The 26853-nt window shown below is 35.1% G+C and overlaps 1 protein-coding gene across 3 annotated transcripts in view; it reads left to right on the top strand.

The window, feature by feature from the left end:
- Nucleotides 1–26853, top strand: part of NBEA (neurobeachin) — a 550888-nt gene that overhangs the window by 153252 nt on the left and 370783 nt on the right. For all 3 annotated transcript variants that reach the window (XM_036904990.2, XM_036904991.2, XM_036904985.2), the window contains exons 23-29: nt 1322–1539; nt 3771–3924; nt 11203–11383; nt 13395–13525; nt 16633–16740; nt 21852–22020; nt 23476–23571. In XM_036904990.2, coding sequence (XP_036760885.2) covers nt 1322–1539; nt 3771–3924; nt 11203–11383; nt 13395–13525; nt 16633–16740; nt 21852–22020; nt 23476–23571 — 1057 coding nt within the window. The remainder of the gene's footprint in view (nt 1–1321; nt 1540–3770; nt 3925–11202; nt 11384–13394; nt 13526–16632; nt 16741–21851; nt 22021–23475; nt 23572–26853) is intronic.

Here is a 26853-nt window from a genome sequence, read left to right as displayed (position 1 = left end):
ATTCCGGATGCACGATTGACTTTTAACCTTTTAAGCCTCAGGCCCAGTGCTGTTCTGTGGATTGTGGACGAGAGGACTTGGGGCCAGATTGAGCTGATAAATTACAGGAAGGGGAGGGAAAAAGGGAACTGTTACTTATCAAGCGCCTGTGACGTTCCGGGCACGGGGCTCTGTGCTTTGGGGTTTGATCCTCACAGCCACCCCGTGAGTAGGCAGCATGGCCGAGGAAACTCGGAGTTACCAGCAGTGAGAGCTTTGTTTATAACCGCGCGGAGAGGAAGTTGTTATGGGGAAATTAAAGACTCGGGGGCCTGGTGATGAGGAAATGGTGGTGCTGCAGTTTTTCTCTGGCCTCACCAGAGAAAACTAATGACAGATGATGCCTCCTGGTACAGATTTTAATTGCCGAGCTTTGAGCTCTAAATTGGCTTCCTTAGTTTCTAGGCTAAATAATACCTATGATTAAGAGCTGAAGAAAACTTTTATACTTAATAGTTTTTGTTATTGTTGTTCTCTGGGTTTTCCACTTGCCTTTTAATGTCATTGAAGATAAATTTAACATGTTTCCATTAGAGTAATAAAGAGTAAGCCATACTTTCCTGGTGTCTGTGTTTTCTAATAAGAATCCTTAATCCTGTATGTGAGAAAGGTATTTTTATTTTTTCCCTATTTACTGCCCATTTCCATTTTTGTGGCAGTTGTACTGCGGTGATAATTGGCAGGGGATGGGAGCACTGAATTCGGTACAAATTCAAAATATCAGAAAGCATACTGCATTGTTCACTGGATATAATGACACTAGAATTGCCTGTTTTTCACCCAGAGTTCATAGGCATTTTTCTGGTTTCCTAACTTACCAAATGCATTTGTTTTTCTAAATTGAAATATTAAGAATGGAATAGACTTTGAAGTTTACTTAAGTCTATTCAAGTAATATTTCTTTTATTCTTGTGTTTCTAATGACACCTGTTGAAGACATGTATCCAGAATCCTTTGTGGTGAGTGTACACTCACATTCAGAAGGGGTGGGCAAATGTAAAGACTTCATAAACGGGATACCAAGGGTCTGGTTTGCATTATGAAATTTCATGTTAAACTCAAGTATTTAATGATCTTGCCTACTTTCTGAAACAACAAAAGTAAAAATAATAAACAGTAGCTTTGTCAGCTCAAAAAGGTTTCTGCATGTGAATCAACAGGTGATTCACATGTGTAAAATCTATTAACCTACCAAAGCCACATACAAAAGCTTTACTCTACTGTTTTCATTCTGAAATCAGGTGTTTTCTCTTGCAATAAAGCTCACCTTTTCTTTCTCTAGGCTGTTCAGGGTCGGTCTGTCACTCAGCAAGACAGAGATCTCCGAGTTGACTTGGGATTCCGAGGGATGCCCATGACCGAGGAACAGCGGCGCCAGTTCAGCCCGGGTCCACGCACGACCATGTTCCGTATTCCCGAGTTTAAGTGGTCGCCGATGCACCAGCGACTTCTCACCGACTTGCTGTTTGCATTAGAAACAGATGTACATGTTTGGAGGAGGTAGAATATTTCTTTTCTATAAATCGAGACTACCTTCACTTAAGAAAATGAATATTTTAAATTGCTGGCATCAACTGATTCATAAGCAAATGTTATCATTGAATAAATGTCACAAGTTGAATTTATTAAAAATAGACATTTCAGTTTTTTATAGAAACATAAATATTTTCATCTAAGTTACAAGGCCTGGGGCTCAAATCAAAAGGCATCCAAGAAGTTAAGCTTAAACAGTTAAAAACAAAATTTTGGAATCTGGCATTGCCTATTCTATATAAAAAAGAGATTGAACAAAAAGAAAGTTCAGTTTTGGTTCAAGGAAATTTCCACCTTTTTATCTTTTCCTGTTTAAATTGATACCACATACTAAATTTATTCTTGGTAATAAGATTGTGACATACAGTGTTAAAATTTTAAATCACCTTAGACATCTATTTTTAGAGCCTATACCAGTTAAGTGGTTAGCATCAGTTCAAATATAATCACTTAAAGAGAACAAAGTCTACATAAATTAAGTGGTTTCCTAGCCTCATGTTCAATTTAATTTTCTAATAGCTAATATGCAACAAACTAATCAATTACGAGAGTGTCATTTATATGTGCATGACTCTCACTTAGAAAGGGGGTGGGCTAACTGACAGGGGCCTTGCCGTCAGTGGCTCGGTCGGGGGCATGATGTTCTCTGGACGCAGGTGGGCTTCCTGCTCCCCCGGGTCAAGGGGCCGCTGCCGCTCCCAGGGTGGAGTCCGCATGGGAGGCCCGCCCCCTGGGAGGCAGGGACTTGTCTTCTTTTTCCCCATCTCTTCCTTCCCTCTCTTCCTCCTCTTTCTTCTCTTTCTGCTTCTCCAATTCCTCTTCCTTGTCTCTTCTTTTTTTTTCCTAGAGAAGTCCCTCAAGAAAAGTCCCTTTTGTCTCTCCTGTGCCAGAGGGTCGTATGCTCTTCTCTCAGCCAATCACCCGCAAAAGGAAATGGGATCCTAGTGATACCATGATGATTGGCATATACAGAGCAAGGCTGGTGAAGGACCTGTCGGCTGGGGTGAAGCCAGCCTTGCTATACTCAATCTAGCTCCCTAACAGAGCAAAACCTAGATGGCGTTAGCAGGGGAGATGCAGTGACTGCCGTGGAAGCAGTCAGTGTCTGCTGCACAGACTTTTTACTTCTGACTTAATCAACTGTCACATCTGTCTCATCATGTTACCAAAACAATGGTCTTTCCATTGCTAATGTTGTTATATGCTAAATTACTTAGGGATGGAACATAAGGAAACTGGAATGCCATGAAATACATTACATGAGTATAAATGTATAGAAATATATAGTGTGATTTATTAATTACAGTATTAGCCCCCAAGTGAGTGATACTCAACTTCCCTTCCTTTAACATACTGTACATGTCTGTTTTCTTTCATGGGCTCTCATAATATCCTCCAAACAGAATTTTATGTAATATAAATTTTTTTAAGAGACTGCACTGTATTTTTAGGGCAGGAAATAGCATCTTGAGATTAAAGCATAATAGATGCTGTTTTACAATTCTAAAAAGGTGAGAATCATTGCCGTAAACTTGAGCATGAAATGATCTCTTATTTTCTTATTAGAAAATAGTTCATATTCATGCCTGACACCAAACTAAGCCAGTGTATTTTTCTGGGTGTCCACATTGTGTATTTTGTGTAGGAAAGGCATACTCCTCACCACTGAGGTCTTTCCCTTTTTTATTCGGTAAGTCCCGGAATTGTTACCAGTTAGAGTCCCCTATAAATGGATGGGGGGTTACGTTCCTTGTCCCTTCTGTAACTAGCAGGATGTTTTCAGGGTGGCTAAAGGTGGAGCTACAATCTGGTAAGGCCACTGGTTAAAACTGCATAAAAGGTAAAACTTGCAATTACTATCCAGTTGTTCTGCCTTTCAAGACAAAACAAGCAGCTTTGGAAAAAAAGAATTTTTGTTTAGCCAAATTCATTGACCTAGTCATCTATCTTTGAATCTAGTTAATTCACTTTGAATTTAGTTAATAAAGCCAAATCATGTGTTAATACTTTGGACACAAAAATATACTGTAGAGATGAATGCTGAGTTTTTGGTAGTACGGTATCTTAATTGTAAGTTATTTTCTGATAACTCCATTTTAAATTTGCCCTGCTCCTCATTATTTTTCACTTTAAAAATGTTACAGTGTTTAAGCTGCTTGTTCTTAGGCCTTGTTCATTTGTGTTTTTTTCTATTTTAGCCATTCTACAAAGTCGGTAATGGATTTCGTCAACAGCAACGAGAACATTATCTTTGTCCATAACACGATTCACCTCATTTCCCAGATGGTGGACAACATCATCATCGCGTGCGGAGGGATCCTGCCCTTGCTCTCGGCCGCCACGTCGCCCACCGTGAGTGCTTGGCCTCCATCTAGCGGTCGCGCTGTAGAATTACATGAGAATGTCCGTGGGCCGGACTGTGAAAAGATGGGTGTCAGCAAGACACGTTCACCTAAGGAAGTTTTTTAACCATATAAATTTGTATTTATAAATATAGATTTACTTTCCTGCCTCACTTGTCAGTGTGAGGTGCCACCTATGTGTGTCTATAAACATATTTTTGCTAATTCTGATGAACACTCCTTAGGAAGAGCCATAATTATATGTTAACTTTGTTTTCCATAGATTGTCTGTCTCTTCAGGTCTATCTTATAATCCAGTGCTAGAATTCTTGTTCTATAAGCATTCAAATTCAAAATACAAGTACATGGCTACTGTGTAATAATTACAGTCATAAATTTAAATATAGCCAAAACCTTTAGATATGCAATCTCATATGAGTTGCTTGAAATGTTATTTCTAAACTTAATATTATTTTAAACGATATATATGAGACTCCTTTTTTCATGATTCTTTTGTCAGTGCCACCACCCCAAAGCAGCTTTGAAACTTAAATATTAGCAGCCAAAAATTGTCTCCTCTACACCCCTCTCCCCACACAAGCACGTACACTTTGACTTTGTCCATGAATTCATTCAAGGTGTGTGCAAAGGCCAGCAGGCCAGCTCATGAGGGAGTGCAGGGCAGGTCACCCTGAGGGCCTGACTGGGATCAGCAGCCGACCAGGAGCTGCAGCCTGGAAGGAAAACAGCTGATGGCGTATGAAGGGCGGCAGGTATCCGGTGAGACGGACGTGCCATCCCTCCTCTGCCATCTCTGGTTTCCTCTGGCGATGTGGTAATTAGCAGTTTACCATTTCCTGGTAACTGAGAGTTGTGTGTGATTTTTAAAATGCATTTTAATACTTGAGGCAGGACAGAATGAATCATTTTTTTTCCTTCCGGCATTTTTCTTCATCATTAAATCTGGTTTTACATTTTATATATTATCCTTTGTTGTCAAATAACTTTAAAAGGTTGTATTAAAATTCACTTTTTAGTATTGTTTTGAAATTTGGTTCAGAACAAAAAAATGATCTCTTTATAAAATTAGTAGTAGGTATTAAAGTTTGTATCAGGTTGAAATACATTCCAAATAGTCTTCTAAATTAAAAAAAAAGTTTATTAAAGTGAGTTGATATACAGTATTCTGTTGGTTTCAGGTGAACAACGTACTGATCCACCCGCTCTCCTGATTATCACACGCATGACTATCTGTCAACACAGAGAGATGACATGATGTCATTACAGTATCACTGACTGTGTGCTCTGTGCTGTACTTTCACCCCTGTGACTGATTTATATTAATATTCAGATTTTGTGCCTCTCTATCCCCTTCACCTGTTTCATCCACATGCCCAAATTTAAAGCTGAAAGACTCCATGAGGATACAAAAAACAGTAAATTAGTGAAGTAAATTGTCAAGAAACATGATTTATTCCTATTTCACTACTCAAATTTGCTTTCTTTTTATTTGAAATGAGGGTTCAATACAAATACTGACATCTTGACATTTGACTTCCGAAATTATTACCTGTGCAGTTTTAAGCACTGTAGTTTGGAATTTGAAACCATGTACTGTCTAGAGTGTTCTCAACAGACTTGGGGATTCATTCAATGGTAGAAAGTTCTTTTTGTTTCTGTCTCTGTGTTTCCGTTATTTGGGTCCTTTCACTGATTGTATCTATGCCCGGTTGTACAACATAGCTGATTCGATGTTGTTGACTAGATTGCTTCCTTGAAAGAAACAGGCGGATTTCCCCAGCCTCCCTTCATATTGGCAGGATAGTGATTGGTGCTGATTGCTGAGTGTTGTTTTTGTTACTTGATTATAGAATATTCTTCCTAAACATTGTAGTAGAGTGAAAGTGTTAGGAAGGAGATTGTTGAACAAAGAAGGAAATCAAGTTGAAGACATGGAGCTTTTTGACTTAGATCAAAATGTAAAAAGCTGAAAGAGAATTTTGAAAGGAATAAGTGAAAAAGGAAACACTGGTGATACACAGATTGCCAAAGGGAAACGTTGCCATTTAGATGCCGTTAGAATTCAATTCTAGGCTATATGAAGGCAGAGAGAAACATTTGAAACTAATGTTTGAGTGATCTGGTCATTTTGTTTAGGTTTGTGGAGTTTTTCAGAATATTTATGCATTATATGTAGATATGCATTTAATGAATAAATTTGAGTAATGATGGTATGGCCGTGATTGGCAACATTTTTCATATGGATCAGCTAGACAGGTACTATATGGTGTCTGTCCCTACTACTCAGTTCTGCTATTGTGCAAAAGCAGCCATAGACAGTTACATAAAATAATAGGTGTGGGATCATCTCAATAAAACTTTATTTATAAAGACAGGCAGTGGGGCAGATTTGATTTAAGGTCCATAGTTTGCTGACCACTGACTTAGAGCATAAAATACAAATGTCAGAGTATAATGTTTTAGTGTGAAAACTTACCACTTACTATTGACCATTGAAAATTCAGTAATTAGAGCTGAAGATAAATTCATTCTTTCCTATTGAACAAGAACTTAAATGTGACTTACTGAACATTTATTGAAGTTTACTTTTTTACAACAATTTCACTGAATGTTATATTCCACTAGAAGATGTGTGACTTTCCACTCAGGTGTACTAACTTCTTTAGCATTTGACATGTCTAATGTTGAAATTGTTTTTAATTTTGAAAGGGTAAGTAGAATGCTAAGTATTCTTTATAGTTCTCTATTTTTAAAAAAATGATGCAAAGCTAACCCAGGAATTTGTCATTTTTATTTCTCAGTGTAAGTGTGGATCTCAGATAATTTACTCCTTTTTATCAAAATGTTGTGGCCCACTGTCAGTAAGACTCGGACAGAATCTTTCTGAAATTATGATTTAAAATGAGGTATATAGGTTTTAATATATAAGATGACCCTGTATTTTAACCTATACTACCACTTACCGGATATGACCTCAACCTTAGTTTAGTCATTTATTAGAAGGCTTCAGCTATACTCACCCCAGAGAATGTGTGGCAATTAAGTTAGGTAATACTTGCCATGTGCACAAGGTGGAGAAGGTGCTCAGTGAATGTTTCTTACGTTCCTTTTGGAACTATTTTATCAGAATTGTATCGTGATAGAATAATCTTGCCATTTATAAAATAAACCTGTCATATTCAGAGTCATAAAGTTTACAGTAGGATATCTGAGAAACATTTAGTTACAATGAGTGACCCACTGTAGTGAAAAAAGACTAAAACAGTGTATGTAACCTTTCTGCAGCCTGTCTCCATAGGACTGGCATGGTGGTGGTCTGGTTTTTGCTCTGGGACCTCATATGAATACAGTAATTCATATTGAGGATAACATTTGTGTATTGCTGTTATATAGTATCATCATGTAAGAGAGTTTGAGCCATTTAATTTTACTTGTAAGGAAATGTCTTAATGTAAACTTGAAGGAAAAAAGAGTACTTATACATTCTAGTGAACGTCTTGAACTTTATTCTGATATATATTCAAGAAGCAGGGCTTTTTGGAGTTTCGGTTTTGCCTAGGTGATGTAAAATCCCATGTGGCATAGAAAATAAGTGACAGAAATAGTCTCAAGACTCTAAATCAGACCCATGGCTTTAATTTTTGTCCTTTGGGGGAAAAAAATTAGACTTCTCAGTATGTAGTTGGAACAGTCTTTGGTTTTGGAGCATTATTTTTGTTGTTGATTTTTGGAGTTAATGTTTCCATGACTAGTCAGTTGAATCCTCTCATTTATTCTCCACCCATTGCTCAAGTTGGTCACAAATTAAAGCAAAGAATGGAGGAAAAAATGAGGGGAGCAAGGAATGTGGATCAACGACAAATTATGTAATCACTTTGTGATTTTAAGTTGACCATTTTGGTCAGTCATCCAGAACACTGAATGTTTAGAATTTAATTCAGTGTCATGTATGGTTTCATTTTCTCTTACAGAAAAATCAGAGAGACTGTTCTTTCTGGCTTTCCTAGTAGTTTCATAATCATAAGAAAGAAGATAATTTTGTCATTAAAAATGACAAGGTCTTGATTTTAGTTTATCATTTTTATCACCAGAATATGTAGTTAATAGATTTGGAAGATAAACTAATTTTTGTGTTTTGTTTATCACATAACACTGATCATACTTTATTTTTAGGACGGGCTTTTATATGTCTCCCTACATATTATATCATGAAATAGTGTATTTGTGGAATTTATGTTCAGATGTATTCGTTATCAAAAATCAGAGAATAGGAATATTCTGTGAAGCTTAATGGTGTCCAGAGTGTTGAATATGTTGAATGTAATTCTCTTCGTAGTATATCTAGGTAGTTAGCATAGTTCACATGCAGACCTCATTTAGTGTATTATTAAGTTCTTTTCCTACAAGTGAAGTGGTTTTTAAGTTATAATCAATCAAATATTTTGTTCTTTTATTAACTCCTGGGGATTTTGATCTATAGGAAAGGCACCAAATACTTTAAATATTTTATATCTATTCCTTAATGAAAATTCTAGAAGGTCGGTACACTTTATTTCCTTAAGTCATTTCTACCTGAACCAGTATTGAGTTAAGGCTTTTACAAAGACACTGTATTATTTCATTTATTAAAATGTTTCCTTAGTCATTTTCTAGGAAAAGATACACTTTTTATAAAATAGAGTATGCATAATTTCTAGTTATATATAAACTATACATGTAATTTGGGTAGTTGCTCTAATGAAAAAAAATTCAAGTCTAAATATTTGTTATTTAATCTTAATCATGTAATTTATAAAGTGAACATCTCTTCTGATAATTTTTGCTTTTAATAAAATCAAATATAATTTTAAAATATATTTTGTGTTTCAATTTTGCATTGTATTTTCATTTAATTTTAATGATTTTCTTTTCTTGTACTTTTTTGGTCTGTTGTCTGTTTTGTCTAATGCATGTCCAGGGTTCTAAGGTTAGTATTACTTCAGTAATTTCCAGGTTTTCAGTTTTAAATTTTATTTATACTTATTTCTGAAATTTTTGACTTGGTTATATTTTGAGTTTTCATACCATCTTTAAATATCAGGCAAAGCTTTGGTATATTTAAGAAATTAATTGAAAGGATTATTTTCTCAAGGTGCTGATGAATTACCATATTATCATCCATTATAATCTTTAGACAAAACTATTATAACACAATGACAATATTTCAGTCATATGTACAATCAGATGTTAACTAGTTCCAATGAAAGGGAACTGGATGGATTATGTTATTTTAAGATCTAATAATAATATGTCAGTGATCTTTATTTTTAAACCTGTTATGTTTACATAACATTTCATCAAAAATTTAAATTACTTTTACATAGAGTATAATGGCTCCTTTTAAAGTTACTCTTTGTGTTAATGCTTTTTATTTGAAATTTTTATTTAGTCAAAAGTAACAGTTTGGCAGGTTACACGGACTATCAATAATTTTGTTCACAATTTCTGTATGCAAGGCATTCATATAAAAATGAAGTTATATTTTGAAGTTTAGGCTTTATAGACCCCAAAAGATGTGAAAAGTAAGACCATTAATAAAGTGAGTTAGATTTCTCATAATTTTAGTTATTTTCCTTAAGAATGCATCTATAGATGATCCTAAAATTCTGATACTTAGAAAATTGCTCAGAATATTTGATAGACCTAAACAGTGGCTAGATCTTACATTCCATTTTATAAAACACTTCCACTGATAACAGGCTTAAAAGAGGTTCTGTATAAAATGAATTCTTTGCTTGTTATTTTAAGCTGTTGTGTTGTGGTCACAGATTTTTAATCCAAGCTACAAAACAATGCTGTCTATCATGAAGAGCTATGAAATAAGGTATCTCCTTTTAAGAAATCCAAGTAATGAAAATATCATTTCTTTAGACCATGGATATTGAATTGCCATAATGTTGTAAATCAACAATTGAAGGCAAATTTTTGTCTATTTTGAAGCTTATTTTAGAGAGACTATCTTGATGTTAAAAGGAAGAAAGAAAAGTCACTACTTTTCTGCTCTGTTTAGAATTGAGTTTAGCTACATAGTGTCTGCTGCAGTGGTCTCCTGTATTTATCACCTAACTTGCACACAAGAAGTGTTTAGGAATTTTTTTTTCAGTCAGTGTTTCCCATTGATGTATCCATGCTAATGGGAACAAGAATACATTTAGATAGAATGATAGTTAAATAATGTCAAAATGGAACATTAAAGGAGCAGATATTTATAATATGTGCTTACCTTGAAGTTGAGTTTATCATTCGGTGGAAAAGTATAGTTAATCAGTTTGCCTAATGTGCCCATTTTCAGAAAATTTAAATAGTATTTTTTATTTATAAAGCATTCCTTACTTTCCTGTGCTCCCTGAGGCACTGAGGAAATGAGGCCTAGTAAGAGTGAATCAAAGCAATGAAAATGCTGTGTAATACACACTGAAAAATAAAATAAGAAGTGTTGCTTTGGTTATAAAATAAAATGTTATGTAGCTTAAGAAACAGAGTACTTGGTAACTTTCCCTTTGAAAGTGGGAAAAATGCATATTTTCATAGACAGTGTTTTAGTGGAAGGACAGCGTCACCATCTAAACTGTTACTGATTCTTCTTATTGCTAGTTCTGTAAGTCACTTTAATCTCTGTGGAAGAATTAAAGATTTTCATGATTACTTTTACCCCAGATTTTTCTTGTACGTGTGAGACGCCTAGTAGTTTCAGCTTCTTCTGTAGAGGGTGATAAATTTAAATTGTCATACATTCGGAGTTGACACTCAACTTACTGTGATTGCAAAGGAGAGTGCTGCGTATCTCTTCCACCACTGATCATACATTTACAGGATGAAAGAATAATGCAAGTCTGTTTATAAATTAGAGTGAGGATTTTAGGGAAGAAATCTCAATTTTATATCTGTTAACTAATAAAAGAAAACTAGTATACATACATATGTGTGATTATTTCTAAATATCTTTGTGAAATGATTTTAAACTTGGAATATAGTTTTTGCAAGTTGACATCCAAATTTAACCTTGGGTTAAAGAACAGGCTTCTATATTCGAGTATAATTCATAGGTAAAATAATTACATTTAATGATCTCTTGTGATATATGGAATAAATGTATAATTTATAACTTACTTTGCTTACAAAATACACTAAATATTACTGAAGTATTAATTGCCTGCAGTATATATGTATGCAAGTACTATATTTCCAATTTTTAAATGAGACAAATAAATCTTGTACTTTTTTAAAGACGGAATTGGAGAATATTGAAGTGACACAAGGCATGTCCGCTGAGACAGCAGTGACTTTCCTCAGCAGATTGATGGCCATGGTTGACGTGCTTGTATTCGCCAGCTCTCTGAATTTCAGTGAGATTGAAGCTGAAAAAAACATGTCTTCTGGAGGTCTAATGCGGCAGTGCCTACGGCTAGGTGAGTCTGTTACTACCGTGCCCGTTGAATACTCACCCGCAGGTTAGTTGTTTGATGCCCTGTGGTAGGTGAAGTCTTGATATGATGCAAGGTAATGATTATGGATTGCTTTCTAATTCAGAATTGCAAAATTAAACAGTTACAGTACCTTAAATTGGATATTTCATGGAATTGATCGTCTTTAATGGATTACAATTTAAAATAAGGTCAAATATATTTTGAATTGTTTCGAAATCAGTAGGACGGTGCCATTTTTTCATGGAAGTGATTTTAATATGAAAACATCTATGAATCCTTTTTTGGTAAACTGGGTAGAGGGTCATTGTCCTGGGGCCACAAACATGTCAGAAGCCCAGTGACACAGTTTAATGCACAGAATGCTGAAAGGTAAGATTTGATAATACCAATCTCACTGTTTCTCAGGTTGAACAGTTAACACCAATAAATATTACTGTACCTATACTATTCACCTACTATCTTGTGTGGCAAAGAAAAGTTAGCACTGAAAACAACTAGTGAATTTAGACCAGCTCTTTAGGTAGGAACCATTCTTACATCTCTTACCTTTCTTGGTGGAGAAATTTATTTATACTACTTAGACTTCTCAAGGGACCAGAAAGCTGTAGTTTTCATACCTGCCTTAGAGCCTGAGCAGGAAATAAGAAAGTAAGGCACTACATAGGGAGGAGATTCCTGATATCATAGTCTTTGTACTCATAATTTAAAAGATTACATCAAAATCTACACAAGCATAGTTTCAGGAGGGCAGTTATTTCTGACCCAAGGTAGGCATAAGAACTTCCTTTAAGGATGTAATAAAAACTACTTTTTTTTTGTATAGTACTTTTTAAAGACAGGCCGGCTGAGAAGAATCGTATAATATCCCTTACAGGGGAAAGATTGACCACACAGAGATCTCTCTGACACAAGAGGTGTGGGGTGATTTACTGTGGGCCATCATGGACATATTATTCACTGATAGTTCACGATAGAGGACAGACTGAGCTTGGTGAGGAGAAGAAATATTTTTCTGAATGTCTCAATATCTTGAAACCAGCATCTGTTTGGCTATTCCGAGCTTTTGTTTCTGAATATATTCCAAACCTTACTGCTGATTTCATTTTTGTCCTAATAATTCCTAGCAGATTTGTTTTTTATCATCCACAGGACAGGTTTATAACTAATAACAAATCAAACAGTTTTATATCAATATGTGCTGTTTACTGTTTGAAGCCCTTTATATATGTCAATTCAGTTGATCCTCACTACATTTCTCTAAGAAATTTATGTGTTTATATACATTTTACATGTAAGCAAACGTGAGGCACAGACAGCTTCAGCAGTAGGCCCAGGGTCACACAGCTCCTCAGGGGCAGAGGCAGGACACCCACCCGGATGGTCTGATTTGAGAATCCGTGCTGCTTATTACTATACTGCTTCTTAAAATAAACAAAAAGCTTGTACTTGTTGAATCCTTACTGCCAAAGGCCAGTGACTTCCCGCCGTAAGTGAAGGTGGGATGGGGACTTGGGAGACTAGAGTGTGCTGGTGTGCTCTTCGATTGTGTGAGCCGGGGAGTTTTGATCAGTACAGCCACCATGATAATCAAGTTACAGGAGAAAATCCTACTATTAAAAACAATTTACCACATATGAAAAGTAAGTTAAAAAAATTTTTTTTTTAACCCATAAAATTTAGAATTTTGAAAGATGGAAGTGACCATAATAAGGAAGGATGTACTGGGAGCTTCAGTGGCCCTATAATAGTCTGTTTTTTCTGCTGGTTGGTAGTACATGGGTATTTTTATTTTTAACAGCATGTATGTTTATATGTACTTTTCCTTACTGTATTTCATAATTTTTAAAATTATTTATTGATGTAGTGTATTTTAACAATAATGCTGGGATGGAGAAAGGGGAAAGAAAGAAAAAAAGGACCTAGTAACTCTTTTCCACATGTCCTAGCCAAGAATTTATATGAATACTGTGTGCTTTTTGGTTTTCTTAAATAGTTTGCTGCGTTGCTGTGAGAAACTGTCTAGAATGTCGGCAGAGGCAGAGAGACCGGGGGAGCAAGCCTGCGCACGGAGGCGGCAGACCCCCGGAAGCCCCGCAGGGTGTGGCAGCCCCCACAGCTCCCAAGGTAGCCAACTGGTCTCTTAAGCATAGTTTACCTTAGAAAGCTCCTGTGTTCATGAGAAGAAAGCGACATGGTACTGCTTAAAGAAAGAGCAGAGGTTTGGTCATCAAACCTAGTTGTGTTACCAAGATTACTTGACCTCTCTGAAACATAGATTTTTGATTATTAAATGAAGATACTAATAATCTCTACGGCACAGGGTTCTTCTAAGGATTATATAAGCACACATATCTCTGAAAAGTTCTTAGTTACTACTATTTTTAAGAATTTCATTATTTTCACAGAGTTCAATATATGAAAATGCGTTTTCTAAATGTATATGTTTTTGGTGTAGATATCCCCATAATATTCAAGAAAACTACATGGAATGCCCAGGAATGAATGAATGATATAGAGTATTTGGGCACACATACCAGTAATTCTCATTCCAAATCAGCTCTCCTGATCATATGCTAAACTGACGCGTGGCGTCGCGTTCAGATCCTCTAAGCGTGCCCTCTGCGGTCCTGCGTGACTGCCCCTTGCTCACTCCGCCAGCTGCAGCGTGTGTCCCCACCCTCGCCTTGACCATTTTACTCACACTGTGGATCCCATTCAGTTCATCAGAAGAGTCTTTTATTTTTTCAACCTTTACGCTTTTACGTAGGGTTCCTTCCCTTGACATATTTGTGCTTATTTTCCACCCAACTCACTTCTGTCCAACCTTGGGCTTTAGCTTTAGTGCTACTCTTGGATGAAAATGTTTTCAGATACTCTCACTGCCACCTAGTCCAGGGTAGCTGGCTATTTGATATCTTCATAAAACCTTGCATGCCTCTTTCCACTCACCACACACGTAATTAGATGTTTGATATGGACAGTGATTTTTTTCCTCAAGAGAAGGCATGAAGTAGATACTGAATTCATATAAGAAGTTCTGTGTGGCTTCACACTTCCGCAGTTTTCAGGCAGAACAACCACATATGTAGTGTATCTGTATTGCACCATCTTCCTTTCCACTACTGTTAGAGGAACATTCCCAAAATAATCAGGCCATGTATTATTTTACTGTGTATACATCTCCACAGGGCCCTCCTTGCTTAGAAAATTAAATATAAACACATCAGCAATAGTGCCTCATGTTATTTGTGTAGGTATAATAGACTGTAAGGGCCTCGAGGGCATGTCCTTATGTTACACATCTTTGCAATTCCAGAGCATGGCTCGCACGGAGAATACTTTGTCAAAAGTGCACTGACTCGGGAACCACACAGTTCTGAGTGTGTAATCATGGCCGTACCACTTGCTGGTTTTGTGGCCTAAGACTAGTGCATTAGTCCCTGCCTCAGTTTTCCACTCTTTAAAATGGATACAAATCTTAACTGATAAGATGTTTGTATGAATTAAATAAAAAACAGTAATGTATTAAAGTACTTTCCTAACATGAAATAGGGAACATTTATTAATCTGAATTATTTTTCTCTGTCTAGCAGTTAGCCATTCAGTATATATACTTGTGAAATGAATAAATGAATTAGTATTTTTGAGAGCTTTGATTTTAAAGGTGTCTGTACTTCATTTAGTAGATAATAGAAAGCTTTTCAAGACTGTCAAGCTCAGTGAGAAGGAAGTTTATAGTAATTTAGTTGAGCTAGTCAGTGTCTCTTTACTAAGAACCATGGCAATGAAAAATTTATAAATGATGGGTATACAAATATTAGTGGAAAAGGCATGGTAAGAAAACATTTAAGTACAGAAATCAATGGACATGGTTGGTGAGGTCTGGTTTTTTTTTTTTTCCCTTCTTGTGCATTTTTGTACATGGCACTTTAGTAAGCAAACCATAGTTAATTTTGGTGTGGTACTAACCTGGTTGGCCTTGCGTGAGTCTCACATCTTCATTGGGCCTTGCTTTTTATACTTTGTAGAAAGCAATAATACAAGCTAATCCTCTAAAAAGAAGGCTTTTTATAAGGATTGAACTACATGAATATAAAAACACTCTGTAAAATATAAATGGTATATAAATTGAAACAAATATTTTCATCTATGCTATAAATTAGATACTTTTTATCTGTTATTAATATCATTTTATTTTCATTAATAGTACTGTGATAAGTATTATTAACCTATTACTTAGATAATATAGTTGAGGTTCAAAGAGGTTACTATCTCACCTAAGGATATATGGCTGGTAAATTTTTGAATTGTAATGGAAACCAAATAAGTATCAACCTTCAAATGCCATGCTATTTTTACTATCCTGTGCTACAAAGGAATCAAACATCTTAATTTACTTGTGAAATATCATAGTTGAGGTCTATGGGGAATTGGAAGGAGGCCTATTTATTTTTAATTAGTTGAAGTAACAGCAGGTTATTCTATTTGCAGGCATTATATTTGGTACTTTACATATATAATCCAATAATCCACATAATTCTTAATACATTGTATAAGTGACGAAGTACTAGGAACCCTGAGTTGCAGGAACCCTGGCGCTCTCACTAGTTTGCATGAAATTGTGGATTTTTCTGGATTTTTCTATCTTCAGCTGTAAAAAGGATTTTGGTGGTAATGATCTGTTTAATGTCTTTAAGCTTTAATATTAAGGCTATTACAATATTTTTTAAGTTTACCTTTTCTAACTCTTTGTAGATCATGAAATGCTTATACATACAAATCTCATATAATTATGTATTATAATAACCTTATATATTATAAAAGCGTGATGGATAAATGAAACCACTGACTCAAGGAGGTTTATTAACTGAAGGAAGGGAAAGTGAAGCTCAGAATGTTTTCGTAAGAAGCCCAGCATCACAGCCGAGTTGTACTCGGATCTTCTGAAGTCCAAGAGAAGTCTTTATTCTGCTACAGTGTTACTTTTTTGAGTCTGCAGTGGTAGCTATGCCAGTAAAGAGCAAGAACGCCGCTAGTAAGCGCAACTGTGACATGAGTAGAAGAACAGGGGAAGTGTGCTGTGACAGTACTGTTGTCCCTAACTCGTATTTAATGATGACGAAGTAAAGGATGTGGCCAGTTTAATGCCTAAATTAAAGATACCAGAAATGATACTACTATGCATGTTTCTGTATTATGCATTTTTTTCACAATTCTCTTTCTTTTTTAAGACTCCATTAGAAAATGTTCCAGGTAACCTTTCACCTATTAAGGACCCTGATAGACTTCTTCAGGATGTTGATATTAATCGCCTTCGTGCTGTTGTCTTTCGGGATGTGGTGAGTTATGCCTGCTTGATTTCTCAGGAATAAAGCCTTCCATTGTCATTGGTGTAAAATAATTTACGTTTTATAAGGAAGCTGCATATTAAAACTAAATATACTAATGTCAGGAATTGAAAGTTTATAATGCACTTTTGATTATGAAATGGTTGAGACTTAGCTTTCTCTGAAAGCTTATTGACACATTATTTTTTTACATTTTGAGAAATTTTAATTTAATTCATAAGTATAGTAAGAATAGGGATAACCTCGAAATACTATAAATCATTTTGTTTTGAATCATCTAATCCTCAGTATCCCTTGTTCCTTCTTTAGGTATTGAGTATTTTATTATTACCAATGTTCCTTGTATTGCAGATAAAAGGAATCAATTCATCAAAGTGTTACTGGCAATAACTTTTTGGCAGGGCAATTACTTTTGAAAGAAATTTGCATTTAAAAATATAGGTATCTCTCGGAATTTGAGTTAGAAAAGTGGCTTAATTAAACTAAAGGAAAGAATTGCTTAAGGAGATGGTTTCATGGAGTACTCCAAGCATGTGATCGCTTATTCAACGTAAATAGAAATAAAACTACATTTCTACAGATTGCATAGAAGCATACAGAGTATTTCACAGTATGCATAGTACTTCTTAACATAGTTATTATTTACTAGCCATTTGGATTCTATTTTTATTTTAGTTGATGATTTGTGAAACATAGAAGAAAATTTGTGCTTTAAATCCACATTTTATAATCAATTGGATGGAGTACTTTTGTACTTTAGAAAGTGGTTAAAATACATTTCAGTAATACGGCATAATACTGCATGGTAGGGATATATGACAGAAAAGTTGTCTTTATATATATCAACCCTTTAGTATATATCAGTTTTTATAAATCACAAGGAAAACTGCACATGTATCAATAGAAAAACTAGGCAGTGGGCATAAAATATGAAAGATAAGATAACAAACACGATTAAAAATCAGTTTTACTAGTAGTTAAAGAAATGAAAATTAAAACAACAGTAAAAAATTTTACTATTAGATAAACAGTTCAAAATAGTAATAACCTGCCATTGTAAGGCATTGAAACATGCTCTGTCATGTATCATTGTAGGCATATAAATTGGATAAGCTTTTTTAATTGCTCTTACCAATATGTGGTAAAACTCTTTAAAATATCGATGCCCTGTGACCAAGTAGTTCTACTCAGAAGTTACTCAACCTCATGTGCTCATCAGAGACGCCTGCAGGAGTACTGGCAGCATAAAATACTCAACAATGAGAGTCAGCTTAATAAATCATAGTATATTCATTCAAAGGGAAACTGCACAGCCATTAAAAGGATATTTTTGAGGGAAATTTAGTGACAGGAGGAAATTCTCATGATATATTTTAAGGGGAAACAGCAGTATATATAAATGTGCTGGTATTACACAAATACTAAATTTTTGTGCGGAGTGTATGTATATGCACATAAAAAAAGGACTAGACAAAATATACCAGAATATTACCAGTGGTTATCTATAGTTTTTCTTTTGTACTTTATCCTTTTATACTTCTTTGCATTTTCAAATTTTCTATAATAGACCCATATTCCTTTGATAATTAATACATGTAAAAGAATTTTCAAAAACTAGGGGATAAAATGCATGATAGTACATAAAAACCATGATGTAAGAACCTCACCAAAATCTGGACCCTAATATAAACTTAGAAAAAGATTGCTAATAGTTTAACCATTTAGAATTGGGAATGACTCATCCTGAGAAAATGTGTTATGGAAAGAATGTTTTTTTAAATGACGAATGATTTAAAAAAACGTGGAGCATATCTTCATCTCCAAGAAGCACACTCAGACCTAACACAGGAGGAGTTCACGTAGGCCTGACGTCATGTCTGAATTGTTAGTAAGTGTGCAGTAGGTGGTTACTGTAGGTTACGATTCTCTTTCAAAAGACTCACAAGTGTGTCCTAACTACGGTGGGTAACCCAGAAGTGGTGCTTAGCTTTCTCCCTCCAGGAAGGGGATTAGGGGTTCCTGAGTACATCTCCCAAACACCATCAAGGTAACATAACTTGCGTTCATTGAGTTTATACTGTGTTTAAGACATTTAATACATATTATCTTAAGCTTCCAGTTAAGTATTAAGGGAAAGTTAAGACTCAGAAGCGTGAAGTTTACAGAGATACTATAAGGTAGAATCAGAATCCCAAACTAGATCTTTCCAAAGCGTTCTCTTTTTTCATTCTCGTATTTCAGAGATGCTGTGCCATACTTTTCTTTTTCCATTTTGAAATAATCTCTGAAACTTAGAAATGTTTTACAATTGATATACTTTGGAGTCAATTGTACAGATTATGTAAGAATTCTACTTGACTTTTGAAATTTTTTTGAATCAAGTCATTTTTAGCTGCTTTAATTTCAAAAACAAATGAGAGAAAAAATAGGTTTTTAAAGAAAAGTATTTGCACATTACATATGTAATATGTAATATATATGTACGTGTGTATACATATGTATATACACTGATCAAACAACTAAGTGATAAATATAACCTGTGGGTGGAAGGTGTTTATTTTTCTTTCATGGTCTTAGCTGTCTTACTTTTTAAGTAAATAATTTTCTTAGACCATATACACAGACACACACACACACACACACACACAGTCTCTTCTCTTCCTCTCCTTTCTCTTATATTTACAGATTAAGGATTTTTATGGTTTTCAAGGACTTCTGAGTTCTGTTGGTACTGGAAGTAAGTGCATACTAGCTATAGTGGCAGGAGGAAAATTTGATAAAATATCAAGTAAGGAATTCCTCCTCTTGTCTCATTTGTTTTCTGTGATGAGCACCTGGCTGACTTAAACTCACATAAACTGTTTAAATCCAGGTAAAAAAGATTTGTGTGAAAAAATCTGCTATGTGGTATAAAACATACAGCCTTTTTAAAAAAAAACTTGTTCTGTGTTCCCCAGTAAACCAAAATTTGAAAGGAAATTCATTATGCTTCTCTTTTTTTCCTAGAGCCTAGATTATACCAGGTCACCTGTATCCAAAATTATATAAACTAAAGTAATTTTAATCCTTAAAAATTGAATTGGAAAGTTTTCCAACATCCTGGTTTAAATTCTTTAAAGGATTTCACAGTTAATTATATTACCGATCCAAGATTGAAGAGCATTTCTTAAGCAAATGGAAGAAACATAATAGAGCTCAAGTCTTCATAATTATGAAGTACCTAGGCAAGTCAATTAATTAGAATAAAAATTTAGTTCTCCAGATGTTTAGCCTCTATGTTGTATATTGTGCTTCATTTTCAAGGACATCTGGGAATAAGCAACACAATTGGTTTACAGACTGGGATTTGAAAAGAAACAGCAAGTCCTTTCATGCCATACATCAGGGAAATTTTAGCTTAGCTAGGACAGTAGTTCACAATGTCTTTTGTCTTTTATTTGCATCTCTGCAACTTTGTAGTTAGCATTCATTCATTCAACACACATTGGTTGAATGTTTTCTAATTGGCTGGTACTGAGTTCCGAGCAGTAGAAATTAAAGTGCTGTGGGGTATTATGGTCTGTCACTGCCCGAGCTGCGCTGAAGTCATTCCTGAGCAGTGTCTTTTGTTGGTCTGAATGCACTTCATTTTCCTTTATAACTCACTGTTTTAAGTACTTGATTTTATCCTTGATGTATTTATTCTATCCACATTGTGATGCAAGGCGTCTGCATTTCAAATACTTCATAAGAACCTGTATTTCTAGGAAAGCTCTCACCCACACAGTATGCAATATGAAATTCATGATATTTCAGAACAAATTTAATCTGTTTTGGTCATTTCCTCCATTAGCTGTGCTAATTCTATTTCAGTGGTATTAAATCATCGGTAAATACTTTTTGTTTGCTTTCTTTTCTTACAACCATAAATTCTGAATCTTGTTTACACTGTGCTTAAATGAACTAATACATATAAAGTGCCTATAAATGGAGTCGCTAGATGCTAATGTATGTTTGTTTCCCTTATTTCAATCATACTATTTGTTACCTGTTATCTGTGGGTCACAGTAATTACTTGCAGTTTTTGTTTGTGGTATCACTTTTACCTACCTTAGAAAAAAGGCTTTATAAACCATTTACATTTGATTCCTTAGGTATAGACTAATTTGGAAGTGTTATTAGAGGTCATATAAATTTGCCTTCTTAACAGTCTTTCCCTATTAGATGGTTATATAAGCTTTTTGGATAGAGCTATCACGGTGCTATGCAACTGTTTATATTTTTGCAAAGCATGCTTATTATAAAGCTATCTACTATATTCCAGTCTACTTTTCTAAAACTATTACTTCTTTATACTAACTTGGTCAATATTTTTCAGCCCTTGTGCATTTTGCTTTTGTCCTCTGGAAAAACATCATTTTGTCACTGAGCTTTTAAAATTAAGAGCCTCTGATACTGGCAGTATTCTAGAGGTCATTTTTCAAGTGCAGGATAGTGGCGGTGTTACTTATTTTTATGCCTAAGATTGCATATCTTAATATCAAAGACTGCATGTGCTTTCTCTTAAGCTGCCATACACGCTTCTGACTCAAATGAGCTTGTGTAGAATTCATGTTTTATGATCCCCCATTGTTTAGGCCTCCCCTGTTTTGTACTCATAGTCTCCTGCTCAGGTAGTAATATGTGAGAATTGTATATGTATTCCAATTGTAACCTTATTCTATTAATTTTTTTCAGCCATAACATTGGAAGCTCTTGATTTTTCAATTTGAACTTATTCTTTTCAACCTTGTGCCATCTGCACATTTATAAATAGACATGTTATTATGAAGTAATGACTAATAACAGTAATGAAGACAAAGAATAAAATTTGTGGCATATTCAGCAGAATTTTAACATTAGTTTTTTGAAACTACATTTCAACATATAACTCAAATGATAATATTTCTGGAGTTTTGTATTTGTATTTAAATGATAGTTACTAAATAACATATTTTTAGCAACTATTAAGAAATATGTTTTAATGAGATTTAATCAAGGAAATGAAATAGGAGTAGTTTCTTGTCCTTTAAGAGCTTACACTTGAAAAATTTTGTGTCAGGACTTCTTCTTCGTCTCCGCAGGATGACAGCAAGCAGGCGCAGTTCTTAGCCCTGGCTGTCGTGTACTTCATCTCGGTTCTGATGGTGTCCAAGTACCGCGACATCCTGGAGCCCCAGCGGGAGCCCGCGCGGACCGGGGGCCGGCCGGGCCGGAACGCCAGGCAGGAGATGAATTCACCGACGAGTACAGGTACTTAGTTAGATGGTTTGGGTCTTCATCATTTATCTCCTTTTTATCTCAGTTTTACATCCAGATTTAAACCGATCCCATTCATAATCACCTCGAATATTTATAAGTAGGTGGTATATAAATGTCACTTTAATGTTCTCACGAAAACGTATGAATGATGTTTCCGTAGTATTTGCTGTATTCTCGTTTTAACAGTGCAGTTTTGGTTTTAATGCTTTCCATTTATTAATGCAAATCATTTATGCTCCTATTCAATATGCAGATAACTCATATTTTAAATGTGTTACTACTTGTCAGCCTTTATAAACATGAAAGTGGGAGGTCCTTGTGAAGACCAGGAATAAGCCACGATTTAAATCTTTATAGCCAGGTTCCCAGACAGCATTCTCCTTCCTTCCCCCTTTTCCTTCCTTCCTTCTTTCCTTTCTTCTCCTTTCCTTTCCTTTCTTTTGCTCTGTAGTTATTTCAGTATCTAGACAGTCTATCAGAGATTTATAAGAAGCAAACATGCATTCTAAACTTTATACCAAAATTACGTCAACTAAAATCAGACTTTAGACAGCCATGAACCATCTTGGGGCCTGTTGTCTTTATTCTCAGCAGAAGAAGCTGCTCATGTGTAGGAGTTCTTGAATTAGCAGCTTTTCTGCTTGAAAATGATAAACACATTTTCTGGCGACTAATATTTTAATTTCATGGGGTGCCATCTATGAGCTGCATTTCCTCCCAGGTACTTCTATCAAGGTTGCTTCTCTGGTATTCGCAGTGTATCTTGTTGACCCAGTGGTTATGTCATGTACCACTCTATTAATTTATAGTTGAAATTGTCTCTTCTAAATAAATACATTTGTTATATAAATAAAAGGGATATTTTAAAAAGTGAGTAGAAATTAGTGGTCAAATCTCTGCATTTTTTCCATATACATATCACATCTCATTTGCCTTTTATTGCTTTAATGGAAACGTGGGTTATTCTTTAGCTGTAATATTGGCTCTTGCATGCTGTATTTACTTTGAGCATGTAACCATTACATGATTTCATCATAACATACTCTTAACTTTATTCTTCAAATTAAACATTGTCCTACCATTTCAGTTTGTCTTTTGACCACGTTAAACACTAAGATGCTATTGTGTTAATCAACTATTTTTTTTATTTTCAATGCTTTCATATCAGTCATATGTGTATAAAATGAGCGATATTTTAGTTGAACCTTCCAGTTCTGATTTTCTTGTGTGTTTGTATGTCTCTGTGTATGTTGCTAAAATTATTGATGATGTTTGTTATTCCCTTTCTCTTAATACATAACTTCTTTCCTTCTCCCAGAAATTGAGTCTTTATTGCTGGTACTGTTTGCATGTTGCAGTAATACAGAGTGGTCATGGACCCTCAGTGGACCATATTGCAAGTCGTTACATGCTGGCTCAAATTTGATTCCGTGATTTTCTCCACAGTTGTGGTCATACCATCTATCCCTCATCCAAGTTTGAACCATGGATTCCTTGCCAAGTTAATTCCTGAGCAGAGCTTTGCCCACTCATTTTACAAAGGTAATATTGACCTTATCTCCTGACCCATTTGGGTATTCTTATTTCATCAGCTGTTGTGTAGTAAATATCCATAATGTAATTGTTTACAAACAAGCATACCTCTCATGTTTCTTGGAGATGTAACATGTTGTATTTATACCTGGCTATTGAGAGCAAAATACAGCTTTTATATTTGCATTGCATTATATTTCTTTAAGTACCATCTGCAAATTAAGTATATGTATAATAATTAAACTGTAATTATATGTATAATAATATGCACAATGGTAGCATTCACTAGAAAGCATCGAAGAGTCAGACCTTAGTAGTATGACTAAAATAGCCCTAAAATGAAAGTTACTTTAGACTTTCATAAAAACTTAAGAACAAGCCTTTAAAGTATCAAATTGATCTATAAGTTACTTAACTTTCTGTCCGAACAAAGTTCTGACTCTCTTTATAAAGGAATACAAAAAATTTCTTCACAAAACAACATAAAATTCAATGTTAAGCATCCAATAAAAAAAATAATTAAATATGCAAAGAAATAGCAAAATTGATGCATAAACAGGAGAAAAAAATCAGTCAAAAGAAATTAATTCAGAAAGAATGGAGATGATGGAATATCAGATAAAGACATTCAAACAGCTACATAAATATATTCAAGATGTTTTTCCATCTAAAAGAAAAAGTGAATATAATAAGGAGAAAAATGGAAACATTTTTTAAAAGAACCAGTTGAAAGTTTTAGAGATGAAAAATAAAATAACTGACGTGATGTCCCTGAGTATGATTTCCAAAAGGTTAGTCTCTGCCAAACAAGGGATTGTACCAGGCCAAACTCCCCCAACAGCCCCCAACCCGCAGCCCCACCCTTTTCCCACATAACACACCCTGCCCGATTCCTGAGGCAGTGAGCATGAAGGATTTTGCACCTGTAACTAGGCGATGTTATATAGCACAGCTGCACTTAAGGAAGGGTCATGATTCAGGAAGCCCTGACTTAGTCACATGAGCCCTGTAAAAGCAGAGAGTTTTCTCTGGCTGGTGGTGAACAGGAAGTCAGAGACACTTAAAGTGTGAGAGGGATTTGATAATAAGGAAGTTCTTTGCTGAGATGGAAGTGATCGTGGGACGACGAAGACCTGAGAGCACTGTCTGGTGAGCAGTCAGTGTGAAGGTGGGGGACTCTAGCCTACAGTAAGAAGGAACTGAATTTTGCAGATATAACTGGAGTGAGTTTGGAGAAGACCCTGAGCTACAGATGATACCATAGTTCAGTGTATTCCGTACATTGGCTAGTTAAATAGAAGACCAATTTATAGAACAAAGCAGGGAAGTATTTCTTGTTAGGACTTAATGAAAGCACAGACATCTTTTATAAATGTGCAGATTTTGAAAATCATAATGAAATGGAGAAGAAATTCTTCTCAACTCTATTCTTTACAAACACATCCAGCTCTGAACTGTATAAACTGAAAAGGATTAGATGAGATGAGATAAAGTAAGCTCAGTTAGAATAGATGTCCTCTGGAGATGGTTCTGTATAGAAGCGTGTTCCAAAGGCTTGGTTGTAGTGAATGGAAAAGGCTCCGGAGTATTAGCACCCTAAGGAGCCTGCATCAAAATACCAGTGCACTGCCTTCTTTAGCAAGAAAGATTTGTTATGAAAACACTTTCAGCTGAACTGCACAGTGGCCTTAGTGATATGATAAATTTGACCTACTTTAAGGCTGATGTGGTAAATTTGCAATTATTCTCTCTGTTTTGTGATAACACAGAAGCTGGTCATCAGTAACAGTTTCTGCATGCTGTGCTGTGGTGGTTATTGAGGCCAAAAGTTCTGTTGATGATGTTGGAACTGCAAAGTCAACTCCAAGTGATTTTGCAGGATAAGAAACTAGTTTGACCCACTCTTCAATGAACTAATAGGACTAGCTTCTTTGTCTTGTGACAAATGAAAGAATCTTGGAAGCACAGTTTCATTTTTCATATTTTTCAATTAATTTGATAATAATTCTCAACGAAGTATCTTGATCTGTAAGAATGATCTTGACTTTGTTCACACTTGAAAAGTTATCTCCTGCCATTTTATGTTTTTGGTAGAATGTTCTATGTTTTATCTTCCATTAGAAGAAGATTCATACGTAAGAAATTCATGGAACGGGACTCCATTTCTTTCAGTGAAATATAGTTTGTCTTTGGTTATGTCTATACAGGATAAATTACTAGAAGTGGATCTAGATGAACACTGAGGGTGCATTTTAAAGATACATCATCTGTAGTTTCGTTTCGGTTAAGAGTTTAAACTAAATATTCTGAGCTCTCTTGAGTTTTCATTCCACCAGCGTACCTCTGTGCCACTCTTTTCTTTGCTCTGCATGTTATTAAAGTAAAACTGAAACCAGGTGAGCTATGTGCTATTCCTGTGAGTGGTTTATTGCCTGTTCAGCTTGGCTTAGGTCAGTTAACCAGCAGAAAGCTCATTGTCACATTCTAAACTTCAAATATTTATATTCCCAGTGTTTGTTTAAAATGTTTACATAGGCATTTCTTTCGGTGAAGCCCTCCCTGTATAAAACTTTTTGTTTAATTATGATGTATGATAAAAAAAAACTGCAAATATAATAACATATGTCTGCACTGATTATGTTGTACACATACTTTCAGCGAACAACATGGACAGTTTTTGGAATTATTTTCTTTTTCCCAGGGTTACTTTGTTCTGACTCCATTTTAAATTTAATTTTATGTCTATGGAGTCAAATCATAAAACCATTTGTGCTTTTATTTTGTGTACTTCTAAATCTTTTTGTTTTTTTTTTAATAATTCTAATTCAGTTTCAAAATGTATCATTCAGTAATGCCCTAAAAAAATAAATGAGTAAATCTTCACAGAAAACTTCAAAAGCTATGATCTGGACTACTTACTTTTCAACTCCTGCAACATTTCATTCCCTTCTTTCAGCCCATTTTGAGCCTTTTGGGAAATCCCTGAATTTGCTGCCTGGCTTCTCTTTTCCCTGTAACCTTTGTCCCCCAGTTCAAAGTCTCATCCCTTCTTGGGGTATTGCCATAGTTCCTCCACTGGCCTGCTTTCTCTCGTCAGTCTGTTACTGATGGCAGTTTCTAAAATACGCTAATATATAATAATGTAATGAGGTGCAATTTGTATTTAACATGAAGCATTCACATACAAGTATTTTATAATATATAATAAAGTAATTTTTCTTTCTAAGAATTTCTAAAGGTTCCCTGTAAGTTTTGGGACAGTGTTAAAACACCGTGATCCACAGCGTTTGG

Source organism: Manis pentadactyla, chromosome 2 (assembly GCF_030020395.1).
Source record: "Manis pentadactyla isolate mManPen7 chromosome 2, mManPen7.hap1, whole genome shotgun sequence".
Classification (NCBI taxonomy): Eukaryota; Metazoa; Chordata; class Mammalia; order Pholidota; family Manidae; genus Manis; species Manis pentadactyla.
This window is presented reverse-complemented; position numbering and strand designations above follow the sequence as displayed.